The following is a 19,450-nucleotide window of genomic DNA, read 5'->3' as shown; positions in this document are numbered from 1 at the left end:
GTCCTTTAGATTGTAAGCTCTTTGAGGGACTGCTTTCCGAATCAGGAGCCTGACACCACCACTCTGTACCCTAAGGGACTTGTATTTGTCCAAAAGCCCACCGGCTGGTGAAAGCAGGAGACTTTGCTCTTTAATTTCCTCCAAATAAACTGAAAGCCAGAACTGCTTCATCCCATGACAGGACCCAAGTGTGTGTATTTTCTGGTATTAAGTATCAATATCTGCTATAATAAAACTCACCCTCAACGTTCTGAGGCTACTGACGTCAGTGAAGCCAAGCCACTAACAACAGTTCCTTCAGGTTCGAAGGTTCGTGGTGGTGAAGCCACCAGGCCCCGCCCTCGCATCAAACATCATGACGAGGGCAGAGCAAACGTTGAGGGTGAGTTTTATTACTGTACCTGTGCTCCGCTCTCACGTCAAAACGCAATGTCGAGGGCGGCACAGGAAAAGACACCCACACAGAGCAACGCTAACAACAGCGGCAGAAAACGAACCACCTACAACCGCGACAAACCACGGGGCGGCCCAGGAAAATCGCCACTGATCTCCGTATGTGAGTCACCTCCCCCCCCCCCCCCCCCCCCAAAAAAAAAAGCTAGTGCCCATTTCATAGCTCAGAGAAACGGGCCTTCTTTCCTAGTATATATATATAAAAAAACAAAAACTGCAGATCATTCAGAACACAGCTGCCAGACTAATATTCAGATTAAATAAATATACTAATGTATCATCTTACCTTACTCAACTACACAGGCTTCCCATATCAGAAAGAATAAGGTTTAAAGCTGCCTTAGTTTTTCAAATCTTACAGGGTTTTATATCAGCACTGCTATAAACGAGCTAATTCACTATGCCTGGTTCAGTCCAACAGATTAAAAGAAGAAATATTGTTAGTGAAACCATTTCATAAAGCAATCCGATATCAGAAGGTCTTTGGCTCTCTATTACCTGTACTTGGAGTTAAAACATGGAACTCTCTACCTTTGGCCATCAGAACAGATAATAAATACCTTAAACTTTCGGAAGGGGCTAAAAACCACTTCGTAACAAGCCATTATTACGTCTGCCTCCTCTTATTTCTGCCAATCTTCCCAATTAAGTTCTTCTGACTCATGTATACAATCTAAGAGGTTTTTTTTTGCATTGTCACACCCATAATGTAAACCACACTGAACCCTAAAAAAGGGGATTTTAGCAGTATACAAGAACTGATTTGATTTGAAAAAAAGGAAATCTCTCGATTGCAGTTTAAACGGATGGAAGTATCCATTCGACCAGCTTTGTGAACCTGTGTCTGAGTGAAACAGGCACAAAATAACAAAATTGGCACTCTTAAGTCTGACCTCACAGAAAGCTCTGGGATTCTTTTAATTAATTGAGAAAAATCAAAAGTCTCTGGCAATATGCCTAGGTCTATATGGCTCCAAAATCTTTAACTGGCACTGTTGTAGACTATGATGCAATTCGGATACCGAGACTGCTTCGCCCTGAATCCTTGCAAAAATCTCATCTAGTCAAGCTCCTTGAATCTAGTGACCCTATATAATGTCTCAACTGTCGATATGCAAAAGCATCACCCAGGTGCTGTCCCGCTCAATGCTGCCTCCACCAAGCTGAGCATCGCACCATCCGCCTGTAACACACGTTCTGATAAGAATACACTACTTGCTTTCTGTTGAACGAACACCACATTATCCACACGCAACAGAAACAAAGTATTACCATGTATATAGACAACTGGTCTGACACCTGTGAGCTTCCCTCCAACTTCACACCAAATCTCACCTGATATCACTTGAAGGATGCACCAGGACCCTCCTGCACAAGTAGGTCACGAGAGCATGCAAAGGTGCTTGCAATCAAAAAATTAATATGCCATGGTACTAGGGGTGTGAAATCCTGTCTCTCCAGACACCAGTCTCCGAGATGGAAAAGCAAAATTAATTTTCTTATGTCTGGCAGACTGCGTCTCAGTTCATAGATCTAAAGTTGTGATTTTGTCCAGGAACCTTTTAAATAGTTTCCTGAGTTTGGGAGAGAGGTTTGGGTCAGGCTCTGTTGTAACAGCATATACAAACACCCCCTTAAATCACAAGTCAGGAACCCTGGGTACAGTTAGAGAACACTTATGCTGATTCCCCCTCCCCCCCAATTCGAGCAACCTTTCAGAGCTGCTTCTATCATTTGCGACAACTATTCTCTCTCTCCATACATCAAGAAGGCAAGTCTTGTCACAGCAGTTGATGGTAATGCCAAAACTGGATTACCGTAATGCCCTTAATGTCGGTCTGGCTACAAAGGGTTTTGCACTATCTCCAATTGATCCAGAATGCTGCAGCAAGACTGGCAGAAGGTTGTAAAGCAATGAAATCACATCACAACATTTCTGCAAAACTTTCACGGCTACCAGAACAATACAGTGCCAATTTTAAAACCCTAACCACACCCTCTGCAAAGGACATCATGCGATGTGATACCTGCCAGTGAGCCACACTGGAATGCACTCCCTGGAAGACTTCACTCAGTTGAAGATTATCTCTACTTCAGGAAGCAGGTGAAAGCTTGGCTCATCTCTCAAGCCTTTAATGGAAGAAACAACTAGCTAGTCACAAGGATATTGCAGCAGGACTTTTATCCAACTCCTACCCTGGCTGAGATCACTTTCAAGTTAGAAAATAAGGGAACTGTCTAACCCCTGTTGTTCTGTCTATATGTTCCATCTCTGCTTATGCCTCTGCTGTCTATTAAGTTGTTTTATTTTGTTTCATGGTGGGGCAGTGTAGATGCATATATACGAAGCTTGCACTGCTGTTGCACATGTGATATTAGTGGGGGGGGGAGAAGGGGGCAGTGTGTTTGTTTGTGCTGTACATGCTAGTCTATGGAGACTGATTTTAAAAAGCACAACCCTCTGTAATATGCTGAATAAATAATCTTAGTAAGGAGGAATTTGAAAGTGATTTTTGTTTTGTGAAGAGAAAAAAAAGTCAATTCTAGGAAATGAAGGGAGAGGGTCTTGTGCTCTTAGCCTGCTGGATACAAAGGGATTAAAATACAATTTAACCTCCACTTCATTTCTTCCAGGGTTTCACACTATTTTTCTTCAATTAAAAGCTAAAGATAATATAGAAAGAAGCTTCATTATATTCCATTTATTTATCATAATTCATTATTGTACACAAATAAGGCTTGTGGTTCGCTTTCTCCTGAAGATGTCTTCTTTCAATACAAAAGCTCTTTCCGTGAACGTGTGCTCAAGGGCAGGGACTGGCTGCTCCTCGCTTCCACGCTAAACAAAGCTGCCATGACACCTTTCAGTGGGGAACCTTTCACTTCCTCTGTCAGCAAGGTCAGAGGAAGTCAAATACCCCATAATTCTTTGCTGCTTGATAAAAAAAAACAAAAAACAAAAAAAACAGATTAAAAAAAAAAACAACCACCAAAATATGTTTAAGACAGAAAGAATAGCAAACATGGATCAGAGCCTTTAAAGATGCCTTTCAAAAAACTGATGTTATTAATTCTGTTAAAGTAAAAAGGAGTTAAATGAAGCCAAGCAATCAGGCATGCTTAACCTTCTCACAGCCAAAGTCCACAGTGGAGATCTTTGCACATTAGCGTTCACAAGCCGCATCAGTTCTCACCTCATCACACACGTGCAAAGCCATTCATTATGCTTTTAGTTCATTTCCCCTTTTTAGTATCAAATCAAAAAATAGAACAGTGCTTTGGAAGAACCAAAAAAATTTTCACATGACATCCACAAAGAACTCACTAGGATTTCCCATAGCCATTCGGAATGACTGTCTGCTAGCTGTCAGTTCCGGGGGTACAGAACCTAAATCCCGACCTGGAGGGGCCCCTGGAGGACCCATGGCAGATGGTGATGGGGGCATCATCATAGCCGAGCTGTAGAGAGGGGGCACCCCAGGGGGTCCATAGGATGGGTGCATGTGATTGCTTATCGAGCGATGGCTCCTATGACTGCTGTGATGGCTGTGCTCACTAGCTGCGCGATCTCGGCGCATACTGCTCCTTGTTGTGTGATCTGATTCGCTGCCACTTCCACCAGACTTCGAGTCCACAGGTTTTAGATCTCTCTCTTTCCTTCTTTCACTCCCACTGCGGTTAGAGCCACTACTTCTACTGCCTATAAGAAAGAACACACAAAGTATCACTAGAAGTATTTAAATGAACTTCTCATGCATTCCACCCGACAAGTATTCTGATATATGAAAAACTACAAGAGCAAAGTCAGCAGTGCAAACATTGTACTGGGTCTTTGAATAATCCTGCTCGCAGTTGCATTTTTTTTTTTTTTACTGTAAATTTACTTACCACCTGTAACACTTGATCTTCACACCCAGTCTGAGGACTACCAATGGGGCAGGTTTTCAGGATATATCTAATGAATATGCATGAAAGATATGCATACGATGAAGTAAACATGCAAATCTTTTATGTATATTCATTAGGTTTATTCTGAAAACCTGACCCACTGGGGGCCTCAAAGACAGAGTGTCAATACCACTTATCTATACCTTTGCCTATGAGAATCAAACAGAGAACGCAGGTCTGACAGCAGTAATACGCATAAAATTAACATGCCAAATACACAAATTGTTACGTACAATAATACCCACAGAGCTCTCAAGTTGTCCAACTCCAGGAGGAAAATTCTTAGGTTAGTCTCGATTTTGAACTTAGATCCCATGTCACTGGTGTATTTGTAGTCCCTGATCTTACTCACTGAAATCAGTGCTGTAGGTTTCATAATGTATCAGCATAGGATGTCAACAGTTCAGAACTGGCCTGAACTGGGTAACCTGACAGCTTTGCTAAAACCTTGGTCCAGCATGTGCAACATTCCATCAACACTATATGGGTCTGAATGAAGACAACACATTCAAGCACTGAACTGAACTGAAAAAAGAAAGCAGCAGCCACTGGGAGACTTAATAGAAGCTAGGCAAGCATTTGAAAAGGAAACCTACCTTCACTAGGCTGACTGCCAGTACTGCCTCCAACATAATTGTATCCTAGGTCTGGGAAGCCTGGATGAAGGTTGTAAGGATGGGGTGGCGGGTACTGGTAGGGGCACGGCATAGGCCATGGTGCAGCTCCTGGATGGGGAAGGGGTGCTAATGTGTCTTGATCGGAGGCCCCACTTGATCCATCGTGGTCATTCAGCGACAAATTGGCCATATCTGTGGAAAGAATAAGGAAAGAAATGTAGGCTATTGGCATAGTCTTATACGTGTGTTATTCTAACTTTTCAATCTACCGTGTCTCAATGGTCCAACCTTAATCTAGGAGAGACATTTATGGGTAATCTCGGACCTTTCCACTATAACATTCTCACTACTTCACCCTGAAACACCAGCTGTCACTGGCCTGCACAGATGGAAAAGGAGAGACCAGCATTCTTGGCATCTGCTCCCATTCACTTAATTTGAGACTAAAAGACAATTTCTTGTGTTTTAGAGAAACAGTTAAGGGGTATTTTTTTTTCCAACAAGTGTTTCATGAGTTTAATTCTCTGATTTTGTTCTTTGTGAGCGGATAATTTATCATCACTTTAACAATATTTGTTTGCATTTTACCTATTTCTAAATGTTTCTTGTAATTCACCTAGAATCCCAAATAGGTATAATATTAGATGCAAATATTGTTAATTAAATCACAGAAAACACGACAGCCATATACACAAATGGGGCCCACGGTCTTATTTCCAATGAAGACTATAGATCGCCTTATTTAAAATAATTTGGATGCTGCAGGGCAGGACTGAGGTGTAATGGCAGAGCTGTGCATTTGGGGAGCATCTCAGAATTAAGAAGCAGGGTGTGTTGCAGGGCAGGCTGAGGTGCAATGGCAGAGCTCTGTGTATTTTGGGGGGGAGGGTCTCAGTACTGGAACAGCAGGGTGTTGTGGGGCAGGAGTGAGGTGAATGCTTGAGGATTGTAATCTTGAAGTAGTAGGGTACTGCAAGAGCATGAGTGACATACACTGGTAGAGCTGGTGGAGATCTCACTACTGAAAAGGAGGGGAGCACTGCAAGGCAAGACTGGGGTACCTTGGCAGAGATATGTGCATGGGGTTTCAGTACTGAAATAATAGGGAGTACATAAGCGTCATCATGGGAATAGCAGACAGAACTGATGTGCACTGACAGCGCTGTGCCATTAATATTAAAATAGCCAATTGGAAGTTGTGAGAATTTGAGCTTATTTTCTTTTTTCACACCAACCAAGGAGGTTTAATGACAGCAGACGGCATGATGTCAAAAAGCTGAAGCCGGTTCCCCCAGCAGCCGCCATCTTGGTATGTCCAAAACAATCTATCAGCTGCTGCATCCACGTTGTTGTTGTGCATTGTTATTACATTTCAGTTATATTTTGAAACATGCCAGTTTGTGCAGCACAGAGATGTACACAGAGGAACTACATATGGGAAGCTTTCAAATAAATACATAAAAGCTGTGTCAGCACATGGAGCGGTGAAAGGTCTCCATGTGTTGACATTGCGAGACAATTAGAAGAGTCAGAGAGAGAGAGGAAGAAGAAAACTTGCCGGTCAATAATCAGCCCACACCACAAGCGATTCAACCAGGCAGGAGTCTTTCCTGCCTGGTTAAATCGCTTTGCATCGGGTATTTGGAGTCTAATCACATCAGACAGGAATGAAAGTTCATTATGTGACAGATGCTAAATGTCAGAAGGGAACCAATTTTGCAATTCGTGTTCTCCACAATAAAGCATTGCACTGCAAATAACAAAGAAAGCTGTAGAGCACTGACAAAAACATTAACCCTTACCCCCCCCTTCCACAGATCCCTCGAAAACTCCTCAACCCCTCCCCCCAAATCCCTTCCTAACAGAGAGAATGCAAAACCAAGACAGTTTAATATAAACCTCACAAGTTTGCTATTGTTTTGGACAAACCAATATGGCAGCAAACTCCGCCCACTACCTTCAGCCCAGATAGGCTTATGCCTACATAACAGGAGTATAGACATTATGTAAGAGGACATCTTATGAAAAGGCATGCTCATTGGGCTGACAGATCTCCACCATGGGCTTGTAATGCTATTGCACAGACTTGTATCCTCAAAGGGTGACAGATATTTACTGTGTAGTCTGCACAGCCCATAGGAGGTGGTAGCAGTACACAACTGACAAACCATACAGCAACTGAACAACATTTACTAAGTGGCACAATATGCAAAAATATTCAAATAAAAAACAGCCCCGAGAATTACAGCTAATCTTTATTGCTACGTATTCACCAGGGGGGAATGAAAGGATCTGAACTTGGCAGATTCTGGATTGTGAACTGCCTTTTTAAGATATTCATGAGTTTGAAATAAAGACAGGGGCACAGCTGATGGTCATTAAACTCACACATTTAAAACAAAAGGAAACAAACAAGCAACTACACCAGGCCACTGAAACGTACTGCCACAGAGATCTCCAAAGATGTAGTAACACTGCTCCGAGAAGGTGATCTTATTAACGGTGTGCCGAATGTAGCCGGCTTTTAGCAGGTTGCTAGCATATTTTCGGGCTTCCCGGCGATCTGTAAAACCTTCCACATGATGATAGAGCCAGTCTACTACATCTGAACCTGCAAGCAAAGCCAAACCCAAGAAATAAGCATTAGACATGTAATCTAAACACAAGTAAGCACAGACTGCCCTACGTCTATACTTTATGACCCCCCCCCCCCCCCCCGCTTTATCTACTACTACTATTTAGCATTTCTATAGCGCTACAAGGCTTACGCAGCGCTGCACAAACATAGAAGAAAGACAGTCCCTGCTCAAAGAGCTTACAATCTAATAGACAAAAAATAAATAAAGTAAGCAAATCAAATCAATTAATGTGAACGGGAAGGAAGAGAGGAGGGTAGGTGGAGGCGAGTGGTTACAATTGGTTACGAGTCAAAAGCAATGTTAAAGAGGTGGGCTTCTACAAAACAGATTAAGATCTGATTCCATGTGCCCCAATAAAAGGAGAGTTTAATTCTACCTCCATTTAATTTCAATATATATATTCCATCATCTTTATAACACCAGGCTTCCCAAGGTAGATTACAACAACAGTTAAGATGAACCCATCAGGAAACAGGATATCCTCACTGAAATTTGGCCATCTGTATTTTTGTTATTGTTTTCCCTTTCTTTACATGTACTTCTATTTATTTTTAGTTTTTTGGATACTTTTTGGAAGGCCAATGTAAACATACAACAGTGTGTTCAATTCGATTTCACTTCTGACACAGGACTGCCGATTTTAGTGTTAATAACTTTGTGGTGTTCTAACTTTCAGAATCAGCTTGATGTTATTCCTGTATGTCAAGCAAATAAACCTACCTTAAATTCACATACACACATATATATATATATATAGGCTGTCCATTTATCGCGATTAATCGTGTCAAAATTTCGAGCGCACACTAATAATTTTAACTCGATTAATCGCATCGTGCTGCTGTCTCCTATAAGGAGGAGAAAAATGGCAGAAAGTTGAATGTGAAAGATGTTATAGGGGAAGAAGTGAAGAAGAGAGGAGGAGAGAAAAAAATAGTGAGGAGAGAGAGGAGGCCCTGAAAATAGAGTTCAGAGAACTGACAGAGGAACAGAACCAGAGAAGGAATAAGATGATTAGAAAAATAAAATCACCAGACAACAAAGGTAAGAAAAATGATTTAATTTCACAACTACGTATAATTTCTATATCACTACTAGCTGAAAGATTATCCGTGCTGTGTACAGCTTTGCGTCATTGCTTCTTGCTACTGCCTATGGCTTCCACACACACTTGATGCTTTGTGAAAAATTCCTTTAGATAGTTCAGTTTCACTGGTAAAGATGCTGCCCAGGTCCTGAGGTGTTGCCAGACTGGTAATAAGAGCCGTCCGGTGCATTAGCTTTTGAAAACAGAAAGAACGCAGAGTCTCTGGACTCTTCCTGTAGGTTTGCAAGAAAACAAACATGTCGCCTGCAAAGACCAATGCACCACACAGCTCGGTCATGTGGGGGGGGGGGGGGGGGGTGAGGGCACCTGCTGACAGTTCTTGTTAGTCTCAAACTGGAAAACTAGAGGACAGACCTTAAGTGTCCAGATTAGTAGGAAGAAAGTTTTTAAACAGGGGATGAAAAAGATTTTAATCTGAATGTTTTCAGGCATTTGACCTTGCGAATAGTGATCATCATCTGTGAAGATTCACATACTCATCATCAGGTCAACCTCAAGCGAAGTTCCTGCTGTCTCCTTTGAAGGCATAAGAGGGTCAGAAGACAGCAAGTCATACCATCTTACCGCAAGTGCTAAGGAATCCCACAGAAACTTTGCATATAAAAATGATCAACAAGTCACATTCACTAGCTGCCTAAATGAGGATCTGCTTTCCTTCAGGGGCAAAACACTGCACACATAAAACATTAAACGTCTACCATAAATTCCAGCTTACCTATAAATGCACTGGGGATGGTGATTTTTAGCCACATCCTGTCCCTGACTTCAAGGCCAGACTCAGAAGAGCTCATGGCTTTAACGATGGTAGCCATGTCACTGTGGATGGACAGGTGAAAGTCATCGAAGCCTGTAGATCCAAGAGAGGAGGAGAAAAGAAAGAGGTAAGAATAGAAGGGGAAGGGTGAAACAGAACTAGGGGAAAAAATGTACTGCATGAAATTTAGATGAGTGCTGAACACATACGGATATAGGCAGAATGAACAAACAGATGGAATATTACATCTGATAACATCGCTGTGCCGAGGACAGCCAAAGTGCAAGCTTTATGTATATTGAAATGTATGTTTAATGGAGCAGCAGAGACACAAAATTCTCTCTGTCTACGTTTTATTTATTTATGACCATTTTTACCCTGCATTAGCCCGAGAGCGACTTTTTTTGATGATAAATCTTTTATCACGAAATTGACAATTTTTGTCAAAATGGACAATGCAGGGAAGGGGTGAAGTTCTGTTTTTCTGATGGCTGTATTATTGGAATGTTTCGAATGTATACTTGCATGACTTCAATAAAACTTTTTTTTTTTTATGGACAATGCAGAATCCTAAAGGGAGCTGTCAGAATTGGCGAGCAAGACAGGAGGAGTGGCCCAGTGGTTAGGGTGGTGGACTTTGGTCCTGGGGAACTGAGGAACTGAGTTAATTCCCACTTCAGGCACAGGCAGCTCCTTGTGACTCTGGGCAAGTCACTTAACCCTCCATTGCCCCATGTAAGCCGCATTGAGCCTGCCATGAGTGGGAAAGCGCGGGGTACAAATGTAACAAAAAAAAAAAAAAAAAATCTCTGTACCAACACTTCATGCCTCTGCCACTATAACAATGATGGTAGTTACGAGTTTAAACAACTGCACGGTTGCTAGTGTGTAGCAGTTATCATCCGAGGAAGACCATCCTCTCCCTTAGTCTGCCTAAATATTCCAGGGAGTCCCCACATCTCTGTAACTTTTTATAAACTTATTACTTTTAAAACGTAAGGTGACGTGTATATTTCTGCTCTATCCTAGAAGGCAAAAGCTGCAAGAATCGTTCATAAAGTGCTCCTACTCGTGAAACACAAGAACCTCCTTGGTCACAGCTGCAGTTCTTTAATCAGTACAAGAGGGCTCAATGGTACCAACAGGTTTGTCGCAGAGGGTAGGGAAATAACTACATTATATGAATGGAAAAGCATGTGGAGCTTAAATGTGAAGATGCAAATAACTAAATCTAAAATCCAAATCCAAGGTACCGGTTCACTGATTTTGGTTGTGTTTGGATTACTGCGAAGTCTGATGTAAAACGGGGGACGGGTAACATGCTAGATTAAGCATGGGATCCATTATGAGCATCTAGCCAGGATGGTAAAGAGATACTGAAACACTTGATGCACCATTCATTCATACACAATAAAAATGCACACAACATTAAAACAAGTCCAAAAATCTGGACTGTTCAGGGATTGGGTCAGTCCGGTTTCTGAAGCACTACTTGTTTTACCATGATTTACCCAGCATCCATCCCCTCTTCCATTCTCCCAGGCCCCCAAGGTCCCACCTCCCCTTTCCCTCCCTTCCACCATCTCCCCCCCCCCCCCCCACTCCCTGCCCTGTCCGCTTGCTCTGTTACCCTTCCTGAAGTCTTTGGTGCTACAGCACCTGTGGAAGCCCGTCCCGCCCTTCTGATGCAACTTCCTGTTGTTGGAAGGGTGGGATGGGTCAGAAAGGGAGGGAGGCCTTGGGGGCCTGGGAGAGTGTGAGACGCACTTACACAGAGCCAGGAACAGAGGGAGAGAAGTTGTACCGGGGGGGGGGGGGGGGGGGGGGGGGGGGGGGGGAATCCAGGTTCTAGGGTGGCCGGCAGGTAAATTTAAAGGGTCCAGGTTCTCGGACTTCTACTGTACACACAAAACACTCACAAAGAGTTACGCAGTTGTGCTATGGAATGTTTTACCTCCACATTATAGAAACAAAGCAATTATTTAGATTTCCAGAATCAATTGTAATATCTGTTGATGTAATCCTCAGGAGCTTAGTGGAGATTGGATGGCAGAGGCAGGGCTGGTGGTTGGGAGGCGGGGTTAGTGCTGGGCAGACTTATATGGTCTGTGCCCTGAAAAAGACAGATACAAATCAAGGGGCTGGTGGTTGGGAGGCGGGGATAGTGCTGGACAGACTTGTACGGTCTGTGCCAGAGTCGGTGGTTGGGAGGAAGGGCTGGTGGTTGGGTGGTGAGGATAGTGCTGGGCAGACTTATACGGTCTGTGCCAGAGCCAGTGGTTGGGAGGAGGGGCTGGTGGTTGGGAGGCGGGGATAGTGTTGGGCAGACTTATACGGTCTGTGCCCTGAAGAGCACAGGTACAAATCAAAGTAGGGTATACACAAAATCAGCAAACATGAGTTATCTTGTTGGGCAGACTGGATGGACCGTGCAGGTCTTTTTCTGCCGTCATCTACTATGTTTACTATGTTACAAATCAAGGGGCTGGTGGTTGGGAGGCGGGGCTAGTGCTGGGCAGACTTATACGGTCTGTGCCCTGAAAAAGATACAAATCAAGGGACTGGTGGTTGGGAGGCGGGGCTAGTGCTGGGCAGACTTATACGGTCTGTGCCCTGAAAAAGATACAAATCAAGGGACTGGTGGTTGGGAGGCGGGGCTAGTGCTGGGCAGACTTATACGGTCTGTGCCCTGAAAAAGATACAAATCAAGGGACTGGTGGTTGGGAGGCGGGGCTAGTGCTGGGCAGACTTATACGGTCTGTGCCCTGAAAAAGACAGATACAAATCAAGGTAAGGTATACACAAAAAGTAGCACATATGAGTTTATCTTGTGGGCAGACTGGATGGACCGTGCAGGTCTTTTTCTGCCGTCATCTGCTATGTTACTATGTAATTAGTGAACTGCATAACGACTGAAGTCATTGGATTCCTTGGGCCAGTGAAGGGTTATTTGCTGTTCTTGTTTTTAGGTATTTTGTTCTGTACTGTATTTATACATTTGATTTTTTTAATTTTATTCTATTTAAAACATTTTTTAACCTCCACTATCTAACCATTCTAGGCAGTTGCAACTTCATATCAACATAAGAAAAAAACTTCCAATGTAAAATTATACACAAGATCTTCAAAAAAAGTTTTCAAAAATGATTATATTGTGCTATTATGAAGTGGCACCAGCCCGGGTTTAATCACTGCAACTTAAATTATAAAAGTACCTCAAAACTGTGAGCAATATTTTCTGAAGTACTTATCTTGTGCTTATTATTTATTTCCCCTTTTGTCAGTGTGCACAGTACAGAATATAAATAAAAACAATGAATAAATGAAATTCTGAAGAAAAAAATGATAGCCCAAAAGCCAGATGAAAATGGAGAGTTCTGTCAAGCTTCTAATTTCTACCGGCAAATGATTCCATAGCTGAGGGCCCATGAATGACCAAGGCGATTAATACATTTTACCAAATAAATGTTCTAGACCATGTTCTTACTGCTCCTACCATCTTTTACAGTGTGGATCACAAGCAGGGTTTGTCATTCTGACCTCAAGAACCTCCCTGGCTGACAGCCAGTCAAAATATCACTCAATAACTAGATGCCACACAGTCCCAGGAACAGCCATGACCTTGAACGTACAGAGAAACTCCATAGGCAGGCAATGACATGTCTTGGAGATCATAGGTTAGATCACAGTCTCAGTTTTAGGTGCTAAGTCAGGCACTCTGTTCTCCTGGAATCTCTGTCTTTCACAGTACCATTGATTTGGGTTTACTTTTTCCGTGTCAGGAAGGTTTCATGTATCGTCTCTTTCTCCAGGGCTTATTTAGACTCGCACCTATAACGGCAATGTATTTCCCTCCTCACCACTGAGTGTGGAGGAGGAAAAGCCATGCAGTGTCAAGTGCACGGCAGCTGAGGCCCATAGCAGGCACTTCCTGCAAGACTTACGTTCAGTTTCAGGGATGGAGCTGGTGATGGAGGAGCTAGTGGAAGTGATTGTGCTCATGGAGGGACTCATACCATATGCTGGGTAGGTACTGGTCATAGCTGCTGTGTGGGAAACCCATGCTGCAGGGTCAATCGGTCGTATGGGCTCACCTGAAGAAACAAAAATTAGCATAATTACACCTCCTCCTTCCTAGAAATAATTCCATGCCAAGTATTATTCTCTCTAAAGAAAAAGTGAACTTGTTGACCTGTAACAGCTGTTCTCCATGGACAAAAGATAAATCAGACACACAACTGGAGGCATCCTCCCCCCCAAAGTGTTCAGCACCCCCTTGCTCCTCTTCCCCCTTCCCCAAGGTATCCAGCATCTCCTTCCCTTTCCCCCTGACCCCACCACTCTACCACTTTAAGAGCCCTAAGAAAATGCAGATCTTTGAAGGACAGCAAAGACAGCGGCAGAGAAGGTGTACCCTGCCAGTTGGGCCACCATCAAAGCCGTTACCCTAGGCATAATGCCTAGTTCACCTAGAATATAAACAGACCAGCTATCTCAGAGCCCATCCTGGACTTCCTGTGCTACTGCTACCTCATATGAACCCTCCGTTTATCACACAACTTAAGAGTTACCTCCCTGGGGAGGTGGGCGAGTCTTTGTCAATGATTTTTCCTGATGTCTACCATGAACCTCCATTACAGCCAAGCAATTCTGTCAACAGATGCAGCAAACGGGAAGCAGTGGAGTGGAGGAGTGGCCTAGTGGTTAGGGTGGTGGACTCTGGTCCTGGGGAACTGAGGAACTGAGTTCGATTCCCAGTTCAGGCACAGGCAGCTCCTTGTGACTCTGGGCAAGTCACTTAACCCTCCATTGCCCCATGTAAGCCGCATTGAGCCTGCCATGAGTGGGAAAGCGCGGGGTACAAATGTAACAAAAATAACAAAAAAAAAATCAGTGAAGCATTGCCACCTTTCCCTATATAATTTTTATTTAAGGAAAATAGTATTGGATAGTTGACTATCAAAAAACCCTCATAGCACTGCTGGATCTTATGCATGGTCCCTTTGAGACACACAGTCTTAACTGCAGTGAGATGTGAATGGACGACCAGGATCCATTTCTATATATTCCTTCTATCAGAATTATACACAGATGTGTAAATGAGGTTCCCATGGGTCTGACTCCAAGTGCCCTCACTGGATGACTCAGTCACAATCCTGCTACGTTGTGTCAGTGCGAAGCACACTATGCTGATCAGTTTGATAATGTTCCTTTTATCACTGAAATTCCTGGTTTGCGTGGTCTGAAAATATTGGTGTGTCCTTTTCATGCAATATGTTAAGTAAATGCTCTTTTGGAATCTAGTCTGTTCAGGGTCCTTGGTAAGAAGTTAGATACATTACAGCTGAGGGAAGAATTTGAGGCGACTTTGAAAAAATGCCCAATTGTAGCGGCACTGCAGATATGAAGAATAAGAGACTGGTACTTGAAACTCACTTACTCTTTTAGCCAAAATGTTACTGCTATTAAGAAAAAGCTTTGCGAAATAAGTGTTGTTGCATTCTATTGATTCCATAAGTTCAAAGGGAAGGTTCATAAACTAAGCTAGAACCACACTGAGGCCCTATGGCAGGAGTTCCCAAACCTGTACTCAGGGAACTCCCGGACAGTCAGATTTTCAGGATATCCACAATGAATATGCATGAAATCAATTTGCACGCACTGCCTCCTTGGTACGTACTTGTGTGTCCGAGAACAGGACTTACCCAGAAGAGACAGAAAAGAAACCCCAACGTTTCCTACTTCTACAAGAAGATTTCTACTTATCAAAATCCATTACAAATGTAGACTTTGAATGGTGACTGAGTAAAAAAAAATAGGAAACCAAAAGTCAGAGAGAAACAAGGTAGTGAAAAAACAGCAGAGCAGGAACTTAAGTGTGTGCTCCACTGAACAAGTCCAGCCACAGCTGACCCTGGCTCGATTTGTCTCCTGTAAACTTCTAGTTGTCCTATCAGTCTTGAAAAGAAACAGGAAATCGTAACCTGACATCGTCTGATAAATTATTGTTGGACGTTCCTACATTTAGATAGATTAGACTTGATATTTATCGTTCACAGTGGAGTGGAGGAGTGGCCTAGTGGTTAGAGCACCGATCTTGCAATCCAGAGGTGGCCAGTTCAAATCCCACTGCTGCTCCTTGTGATCTTGGGCAGCCAAACGGAGCCAGCGAGAGACTTCCCCCACTTTAGAAATTGCAGACTAAAACCTCCAAACCGCAAAACGTATGAGTTCCAGCAACGGGGCCGCCGTCTGAACCAGCCGCCGTCTAGGACCGAGAAGAGGAGAAAAACAACTGAGTTTCGTGATCCAGACATGAACCGTGCCCCACAAAAAAAAAAAAAAAATCAAAGCAACTGGTACCAGCTTGGAAAGGCCCAAGATCAGAATCAGACGCCGGCCAGCGAAATTCAAAGAAACTTCGCAAGCGGCCCCCTAGAATACATTGCCAAAGGCGGGAAAATAAATCAGGTAAACAGGCAAAAGAAAGAAGGAATTAATAAAGGTTTACCTCAGAGGCAGAAAAGGAGGGAAAAACAGTTTCCTTTTTCATAAACAACCTTCTTCACTAGTGACAGGAATAAATAAAGGCTTACCTCACAGGCAGAAATTCAGATATACCTGCCACCACAGAAGAGAAGAACCCCACAGGGGAGAGAAGTTACTCCATGCCACAATCAACCATCACCCTGCTAGAAAGACAGCCAGGGGAGGAAGGGAGGGAACCAGGGTCACTGGATATCGCCCTAGCTGGCAGATGAGGAACTCAGGACCACTGAGTATCATCTAAAACTAGCCCCAACACTGCTACCAGCACACCCCTGGCTCCACTGTCACCAGAAGAATCTGGGACAGGAGCTACCAGCCAGCAATCCAGAGCAGCTGCACGATCTGTCCACCATCCGCTAGGAGACAGAGAAAATACTGCACGATACCCTTGAGGGGCGGTTTACTTGGAACTATTTTCTCTGTCTCCTTCCACTGGTAGATGGACACAACCCATTAATCTGGACTGGTCTGGTATAGATGACAAGGGACATTCAATATGAATGAGCAGGACACTGGTATACAACATCATGTTTATTTATACGCTTAAATGGTAAGCTTCTCTATATGTTTCCAACAACTTTCCACAGTTAACATACAAACATGTAACTAGCCACTTACACAATTTAATCCAAAGCACTTTCCTCAAATTACAGGTTGTGGCTTTAACAGAAGACTCACAGCTAAGTTTATGGTAGATGTTACCTTCCCAAATACGTCTTCTGAACAAGCAATATAATTTCCATTACAGGATTCTTATGATGTGCTTTTACTTTGTACTTCAGAGCCATGAAGCTCCCCCCTCCCCCCCCCCCCTTGGTACTCTACAGCGGTAATAGTTTTGAAACAAATTTGCTGATGAAGGTTTGAGGAATGGAAAATGATTATCATTATAAGAATTCTTTACAAGAATGAAAAAAAAGTATCACCCTACTTTAATTGAAACAAAATTGTTTGGACCAGAAAACCATTTCACATCACTAAATTTGCTTTCCATAACCAATATTACCAAATCAACAGAAATCTGACCAACAGCTCTTCAACTTGCAAATCATTTTGAAAATAAAAACAGAGATTTTCAAAAGTATTATAGAAAAGACTTCCCAATTATATCAAGTATTTTATCTGCTTCCTATCACGATCCTATATAATTACATAAGTGTTGCCATACTGGGACAGACTGAAGGTCTATCAGTCCCAGAATCCTGTTTCCAACAGTGGCCAATCCAGGTTACAAGTACCTGGTAAGATCCCAAAACAGTACAATACATTTTATACTGCTTATCCTAGAAATCAGCAGTGGATTTTCCCAAGTCCATCTTAATAATGAGTTATGGACTTTTCTTTTAGGAAGCTGTCCAAACCTTTTTTAAACCCCGCTAAGCTACGCCTATTACTACATTCTCTAGCAAGGAATTCCAGAGTTTCATTGCATTCCCCCTAGTCCTAGTATTTTTGGAAAGAGTAAACAAGCGATTCACGTCTACCCGTTCTACTCCACTCATTATTTTATAGACCTCTGTCATATCTCCCCTCAGCCGTCTCTTCTCCAGGCTGAAGAGCTGTAGCTGCTTTAGCTTTTCCTCATAGGGAAGTCATCCCATTCCCTTTATCATTTTCGTCGCCCTTCGCTTTACCTTTTCTAAATTCCTCTATATCTTTTGTGAGATGCAGTGACCAGAATTACACACAGTATTCGAGGTGCGGTCGCACCATGGAACGATACAAAGGCATTATAATGTCATCATTTTTGTTTTCCATTCCTTTCCTAATAATACCTAACATTCTATTTGCTTTCTTAGCCGCAACAGCAGACTGAACAGAGGGTTTCAACGTATCATCTCTTCCAGCAGACAGTATGGATGGGGTGAGCTCCATCAGATTAGAACTTGTCGAAAACTTTTTTAAACCCAGATATGCTAACTGCTGCTACCACATCCGCTGGCAGTGAGTTCTAGAGGTTAACTATTCTTTGAGTGAAAAAATATTTCCTCCTATTTGTTTTAAAAGTATTTCCACGTAATTTCATCGAGTGCCCCCTGGTCGTTGTACTTTTTGAAAGAGCGAAAAATCTTTTTCTAATCCAAATTAAACCTAACTGGTAAATAGTGGAATAAAAATCTCTCTAGATGAGACTAATTAGGAGGTTACTCCACCTGGGCCCCTGGTGAATAGGTCACCCACAGTTCACTATCATCACTCTGAGCCCGCATATATTTCCCTAACACTACAATGCCCTATCCCAGCCTGTCAGTTCTAAAACTCTCAGTGTTCCTTAGGGCTCACTTTCCATGAGAACACTATCCAATTCTTGTGTCTGCTATTCAGCACACCACTAGTGGCGTTCCTGGGGGGGGGGTCCACCCTGGGTGCACGCCGCCGGTGGGGTGCCGCGCGCTCCTGTCCTCCGTTGTTCCATGCTTCTTCTCTGCCCCGGAGCAGGTTACTTCCTGTTCCGGGGCAGAGAAGAAGCATGGAACAACGGAGGACAGGTGCGCACGGCACCCCCCCCCCCCCCCCCGGCGGCATGCACCCGGCGGGGGGGGGGGTTCCTTCGCAGGGGTGTCCTTTCGCCGGGGGGGGGGGGGGGGGGCGCTGCACCCGGGGGGGGGGGGGGGGGGCCGGGCGAATCGGCGATCCGCCCCGGGTGCCAGCCCCCCTAGGAACGCCACTGCACACCACAATCTATTTCAAGGAACAGTTCAATAGCCACTTACTCCTGGGTAACGTGAAGCAGCCCCGAGGGTTAGGATCCCAGCACTTGGCAACAGTCAGAATGATAGGCCTGTGTCAAAACACAAACTCTTTGTAAGAACAGTGAACAAGATCTGTGGACATTTATCCAATAAACAGAGATACTTTATCACAATTTTCTATCTAAAGTAGGCAATAACCAAAAGTGCATCACTCAGACACGTCTAGGCTTTGATTATTGCCTAACAAAAAATTATCCACTGTGATCTGCATGTCTTATCTCTCTGGGTAATTTTTTTCACACAACCAAAGCTTTGTGCACTCTTCCATTCTCTGCCTTCTTCGTGTCTCTGGGAACGCAAATAAAAGCATGCCAATACTTTTGATCATTTCCCTGATGCTGTATTGTACATTTATTCACATTCATGGTGTTCTCTCACAAAGAACAGTCTACACAGGACACTGTTCAATCTGCAGGTCAACCTCTGCCTGAAATGCAGTTTGGATAAGCAGAGTTAAGAGCACTGGCCCTGGAAGCCCTCTGCTAAAGGAGCAACCAATCAAAAGAACTGAAAAATATTGCGGCTTTGTCTGTACAAAAGTAATAATTCTCTGAAGTTTTCATTTGGTTGTCTGACATTTCATTTTTGTTCTGGTCTAGTAGTTCCCTACAATTCCTTCCAGCTGAATAGGA

The 19,450-nt window shown here is 43.3% G+C and overlaps 1 protein-coding gene across 5 annotated transcripts in view; it reads right to left on the bottom strand.

Moving 5' to 3' along the window:
* Window positions 1-3,140: 3,140 nt before the first annotated feature.
* Window positions 3,141-19,450, bottom strand: part of DVL3 (dishevelled segment polarity protein 3) — a 49,868-nt gene continuing 33,558 nt past the window's right edge. The window contains exons 10-16 of one of the 5 annotated variants that reach the window (XM_030216251.1): window positions 18,780-18,847; window positions 13,533-13,610; window positions 9,478-9,609; window positions 7,462-7,629; window positions 4,998-5,210; window positions 3,779-4,153; window positions 3,141-3,388 (exon numbers count right to left, since the gene is read on the bottom strand). In XM_030216251.1, the coding sequence (XP_030072111.1) occupies window positions 3,354-3,388; window positions 3,779-4,153; window positions 4,998-5,210; window positions 7,462-7,629; window positions 9,478-9,609; window positions 13,533-13,610; window positions 18,780-18,847 (1,069 nt within the window). In that variant the 3' untranslated portion in view covers window positions 3,141-3,353. Of the gene's footprint in view, window positions 4,154-4,997; window positions 5,211-7,461; window positions 7,630-9,477; window positions 9,610-13,460; window positions 13,611-18,779; window positions 18,848-19,450 lie in introns of all 5 variants that reach the window. The other 4 variants (XM_030216248.1, XM_030216249.1, XM_030216252.1 and 1 more) reach the window with 4 other exon arrangements.

The sequence above is a fragment of the Microcaecilia unicolor genome, chromosome 10 (assembly GCF_901765095.1).
Source record: "Microcaecilia unicolor chromosome 10, aMicUni1.1, whole genome shotgun sequence".
Lineage (NCBI taxonomy): Eukaryota > Metazoa > Chordata > Amphibia > Gymnophiona > Siphonopidae > Microcaecilia > Microcaecilia unicolor.
The sequence above is the reverse complement of the archived record's forward strand: the minus strand, read 5'-3'. Positions and strand labels throughout refer to the sequence as shown.